Source organism: Crocuta crocuta, unplaced genomic scaffold, assembly GCF_008692635.1.
Source record: "Crocuta crocuta isolate KB4526 unplaced genomic scaffold, BGI_CrCroc_1.0 scaffold13, whole genome shotgun sequence".
NCBI classification, from domain to species: Eukaryota; Metazoa; Chordata; class Mammalia; order Carnivora; family Hyaenidae; genus Crocuta; species Crocuta crocuta.
The window spans coordinates 7,105,232-7,111,115 of NW_027530007.1; the positions used below are offsets into that span (position 1 = coordinate 7,105,232).

The window sequence follows — 5,884 nt, forward strand, 5'->3', positions numbered from 1 at the left end:
AGGGCTAAGCACCCAGCCCCGCTCTGGGTCACCCGGTCCCCTGCGGTCCCCCAAATCTCAGGCCCTGCTCAAGTAGCTTTGCGGTCTGGGGGGTGGGGGAGCCCCCCCTTCGGAAACTTGCCTCCAGCGCTAGCGCCATTCCTCACCCTGCCCCGTCTTCACACCCCTTCACACTGAGCCCCCCAGCAAACCCGCCCTAAGTCCCGTCCACCCCTCCCCCCACCCCCGCATGCCCAGCGGACTCACTCCCGGGTCTCCAGGGTGATGATGATGAGGATCGGCCTCCGGTTCATGCCCCCCACACAGCTGCTGTTGCACATGAAATTGTAGAGGATGGTGGTGAATTCTGTCCCCACCTACACACAGGAGAGGTGGGGAGGGGACGGTGCTGTCAGCACGAAGGCTCCAGCCTGCAGAGGTGGGGGCTTCTGGGCCAGGTCCTGGCTCTCGGTGGGCATGGGGGAGAGGCAGCCCCCAGCACTGTGGTCCTCTGGCATCCATCCATCCATCCACCCACCCATGCGCCCATCCATCTACTTCCAACCATCTACCTTCCAACCAGCCATCCAGGCATTCACCTGGATGCACTCACCCAGCTCCATCCGTCCATCCAAACTATCTACTTCCATCCATCTACCTTCTCTCCACCCACCCATCCAGGCAGCCCATTCACCTGCATGCACTCACCTACCTCCATCCGTCTGTCCATCCATCCACACTCCCACCCACCCATCTACCCATCCATCCATCCACCTACCTACTCATCTATTCATCCACCCATCCATCCATTCATCCACCTCCATCTACCTACCTTCCAACCAGCCATCCAGCCATTCACCTGGATGCACTCACCCACCTCCATCCATCCATCCATCCGTCCGTCCGTCCATCCGTCCGTCCATCCATCCGTCCGTCCATCCATCCATCCGTCCATCCAACCAACCATCTCCATCCACTCATCCACTGACACCTCTCTATCCAACCCGCCCACCCATCCATCTGTCCACCCGTTCATGGACTACACTGAGTACCATGCTCTGAGTTGGCTCTTGGAGGCTCAGAGTTCTGTGGTCTGGCTGCCCTGACCACCTCCCCTAACACAGATCGGAGGTCAAGCCCTGGAGGCTGGCTGCGGACGGGCATGGGCACGTGCACAGGTCCCTGTGGGCACTAAGCTGTGTTCTGCATGCTGTAGCTCTTCTGGACAGAAAGGTGCATGGCACCTGCTCTGGCGGAGGGAGGGAGCCAGAGCCACCTGAGTGGACCCCCATCTCCAGCACGTGTCCATTCCCCAGGGAGTCTGTGGCTAGCTGAGGCATGAGCCCAGGACCACAGAATGGGCAGGTGTCCTGGTCCCCCTGGGTCAGGATATACAACTCAGTCACCGGCTCAGGCAATCCTGGCCTTTCACCAAACTGCTGGCACACAGAAGCCACCAGGGGGCAGGAGAGCCCCGCTTTCCTGACAGGTGAAGTAGCGCAAGGGAAGGAGGGAGGGCAGGGTGGTCACACCCCTTCCTAGGGGCCTGGGGGTCTGAGGGGCTGGGTGCTGGGCTGGGGCCTGGGGGTCTGGGGAACTGATCACAGCTTTGGGAGTCTAGGGGTCAGAGCCAGGTAGAGGAAAGGTGGGGGCTCACTGTGGCCCTTCCCCCATGGAAGCATGGCCCACCCCCACCCCACCACCACTGCTCAGCCTGCCCCCCCGCCTGGCTCCACCCCCAGCTTCTCACTCTGGCTGGGCCCTCAAGTCGGCCCCAGAACCTTCCAGAACCTTCCGCTGCCTTCGGGTCATAGCAGAGCCCCACCCATGGCTCTCCACTCCGCCCACCGCCCTCCTCGGGCCTCATCCCTCACCTCCAGCCCTGTACGCACCGCCCAACCTCTCTTCCCAGCCCAGACCAGAAGCGATCTCCTGCCTGGTGCCTGGGGGGCCGGGGTGGGAGGGTGAGGAAGTTGCTCTGAGGCAAGACTTCACTCTGGGGACAGTGGGCTGGCCATCTGCAACGACAGGAGTGCTGTGACGGGGTCCCACCCCGTGGCTAACGCAGGGGCCCCCACCTACCTGCGGGGGCTCGTAGGGGACCATGACGCTCTGCCTGCCTGTGACAGGGTCGTCCACGTACTGTGAGAGATTGTTACCCTCCACGCGGATGAGGTGGCTGGCCGGAGCAGACTGTCCTGCCGGGAGGGGACACTGCCTCAGGGGGCCGCCCGCTGGGGTCTGGCCACCCTGGGCTGGGCACATCGCAGCAGACTGGAGACCACGAAGGCCAGCCCCACCAGCCTCGCAGGAGGGGCTCAGGCCGGCGGGCAGCCCCGGTGCCCTCAGGGTGCCTGGCCCAGCATCCCCGCTGCCCACTGTCCCCTGGGCACCCGCACCCCAGGCCCCAGGTACGGCTAGGAAGAGGGGCTGGGGAGGGGACGTGCTGGTCCCCCGTCATCATCCCCTGCGGTTTCCCAGTGCGGACGCCTGAGGCCAGCCCCCCTTCCCTCTGGGGGTGCCCGAGGTGCCCAGCCGCTGGGCACGGGGCTGGAGGCCTCACCTTCATTGAAGTCTCGCCCGAGCTCATGGTTGGGGCAGCGCTTCACCACCTCCGTCACATGCTCTGCCTTCTTGTAGACGGGCATGGCCCGGACGACGGTGCCGGGGGGTGGCGGGGTGGACACCTTGACCTGGATGGGGCACGTCTTGGCGATTTGGCAGTAAAGCTTCTTCAGCAGCGGGGAGTACTGGTGGGGGTTGAGGGCAGGATTGAGGCCCCGCTCGGCTGCACCCCATCCCCAGCCAGGATTCTCGCCCCCCCCCAGCATCCCCTCACCCACTCGGCAGCACCCGGCGAGTTCGGGCACAGGGAGAGCAGAGGGGCTTTCTCTCCCGACATCACTGGCTGGAGAGGTTTGATGAACGTTAACATTACGTCCATCTCATGGGTGAGGACAGGCAAGTCCAGGGAAGTGACCTGCTGCTGGAGGGTGGGGGGCTGGGAGCAGGTGTGCCCTGTCAAGCCCGGCTCCCCGCCCCATCGCTGTCAACCTTAAGCCCCCAGAACCCAGTGGTTTGAGTCAGGGGGTGCACAGCACAGTATCTCAGGTTTTAAAAGCCTGAAGTTTGGCTTTTCTGGCATTTTGGTGATAATCGTGTCATTTTGAGAAGGGCCGGGTGCCCCTTGCACTCAAGCTTCGGGAAGGAGCTCCACAGAACATAGTCTGAGGGGCTGAGCTCTGCAGTGTGTTGTGGGCCACTGGGGTGGGGGCCCTTCTGACCTCAAAGCCCCAGTACCTGCAGCCCGGGGACCCCGTCCTAGGGAGGGTCAGGTGAAGCTCTTCCCGAGCCCAGCAGCGACCTCCGGAGCCAGCGCCCGGGGGACCAGGTCGCCCACCTGAGGACCTCGGTCTGCTCTCGTGAGTTCGCAGGGGACCCTTGCTGGTGACCACGGGCGTTCCCGCTGGCTTCCAAGGTGACCGGCTTCTTGGAAGCCATCTGGGGCTCCTCATGCCTCCTTCCCCCGGGGGCAGTGTTCCTGGTCTCAGGCTCCTGGCCCCACCCCGCGACCTCTCTGCCCCCGGTCAAAGCCCGTGACCTGGAGTTACCCCAGCCACGAAGCTGGAGAGTGCCCATCGCACCCACCATGGCACAGTCAGAGAAACTACTGTACCAGGAGACACCGCTTCAGAGGGGCGCCGAGCCAGGGTCCGGCCCCCACTGCGGACTGGGGGCCACAGGCTGGGGCTCGCGGTTCACAGCGGGAAGTGCACCCATCGTGCTAGAGTCAGGGCAGCTGAGGCAGGACACAGAGCTGCTGGCAGAGCCAGAGAAGGAGCGGGTCTCAGCCGCCGCCCCCCCGCCCCCCCGCCAAGGAAGCTGTGGGGCCCCGAAACCCTCGCTCTGCAACGGTAAGGCCCCCGCTGGCCTCCAGAGCTCCCTCTCTTGCCACCAAGGGACACAATGGACCTGTAGCAACTCCAAGTATACAAAAAGCAAGGGGTGGGAAACGGGGAGCTGGAGCTTACCCAGAGCCCACGGGCAGGGGTCACCGTGCCCTCAGCGCCCTTGGCCCCACAGTGTGAGCCCACTTTCCCCCGATGAGCTGGCCGGGGCCCCTCCCAGAAGCACTTGCCCATCCCTGGGGTAGAGTTCAAGGGGACTCCCTACCGGCATCCTTGGGCTGTTGGACTTTGTTCAACTTTCATTTGGCTCTAAACTCAGTACCTGCCCCTCACACCCCCATCACGGGAGGGAGCTGGATGCCAATGGTGCCCCCCCCATGGGTATCCCATTCACCAGGGTCCCCGGAGCCCAGTGCAGCCTGCCATCCCATACCTGGGACCCCACCTCTGGCAGGAAGCAGAGTCCCCAGACCTGTTTAGAGTGCAGGGAAGGATGAGCACACACAGNCCCTGTTAGGAAGAGCAGAAAACAGGGCTCAGGGAATAGGGGACAGCCTGCTTGTTGTGGGGCTCAGTCCTGCTTCCCAGCGGGAGACTGCTGACCTCCGATGTCCCCATCAGTACAAATGCTGCCCCTTTGCTCCCCAAATCACCCCCTTGGGGGCAAGCTGGGTGCCCTTGCCCGGGACAGCAGCAGCCCACCCGCCCAAAGCAAACACCAGCACGTTCAGCACCGGCTCTGTTGCCCACCCGCAGCGAGGCTTCAGAACTGGTCCCCGCTCTCAGACAAGTGTAGTTTCAGGCAGGGAACTGGCTGGCAAGCATCCTGGCGGCCCTTCGAGAGGCTCAGCATTGGAGCCACCACCCAGGGGGTCTTCCTGGTGGAGGAGGGCCCCACAGGGCATGGTGAGCTTCGGCTGGCCTGCAGGGACCTGAACACAACTAGTGACGGGGGAAACCAAGATCCAGAGAGCCATCCATGCGGCAAGCTTTTGCTGAGTACCTATTGTTTTCCAGGCTCTAGAATCACTAAAGAAAACCGATGTGAGGCCCTTCAACCTTCAGAAGCATCTGGACTTACTGGAGGCTTCCACCTGAAAGCCATGCAGCCCTCGGCGCCCGCCAGCCTCAGCTGGTGACCAGTAGGAGCGGGCCCTTCTGCAGCAGCTGGGGGCCTTCCCTGCAGAGGTGTCCAGTGAGTGAGGTGACCTGGGACGGGGAGGGGGCATGCAGAAGCCCCTCCGAGAAGGGCCTGCCTAGTCCCTGAGAGGGGACGGTGGACAGGCGCGCTGAGAAACAGGCCTGGCCTGGGGCAGGTCACAGCCACGGTGAGTGGCACGAGGAGAATGGCCTTTGAGGCTTGGCCCCCAGGTCCCAGGTCTGGCTCTGCGGCTTGTCAGCGAGGCTGCAGTAAACCACTGGACAGACCCCTCCGAGGCTTGGAGGGGCCCGGTGACCGACTACGTTTAACACCCGTGGACGGTCTACCAGGGACTAGTGTGCAGGGTCACTTCCGGGTGGTGTGGCTCCCGGCCCCTCTGTGAGCAGGCCGTCCAGTCCCCTCCCCCGGGAGACCCCCACGGGCTCCCATCCGCCAGTGCTCTGGCCTCTGCTTCCTCCGCGGGCCCCCCAAGGGCCAGGTGGACGGAGCGGGGCTCAGGTGCAGCCCGCAGCCGCGTCCTGACGGTGGGACAGGGCTTCGAAGCCCGAGCTGGCAGCGCCCGCCGCGCCCAGCCCGCCCTGGGNTGGGGGCGCCCCTGCGGTGTCCGCGTCCGGGCAACGGCCCGAGGCCCCGAGATCCAGGGAGAACGCACGGGCGCGTGGCCCGCAGTCGGGGATGGGGCCCCCGGGGGTGCTCCCCGTGTCAGGGCGCCGCCGGAGGTCCCGGGAAAACGCAGGGACACGTGGCCGGCGCGGGGTGGGGGTGGGGGGACGGAGGGCGCGGAGGACGGCGTCCCGCCCCCGGGAGGAGCCGCGGGGAGCTGTCCGTGGTACCC

General features: G+C 64.7%; 1 protein-coding gene across 1 annotated transcript in view; it reads right to left on the reverse strand.

Annotated features, from left to right (window-relative positions):
* The window catches only part of TP73 (tumor protein p73), a 45,284-nt gene that overhangs the window by 2,678 nt on the left and 36,722 nt on the right, over positions 1-5,884 (reverse strand). The window contains 3 exon segments of the mRNA XM_077763888.1: positions 247-356; positions 2,062-2,177; positions 2,543-2,729. Coding sequence (XP_077620014.1) covers positions 247-356; positions 2,062-2,177; positions 2,543-2,729 — 413 coding nt within the window.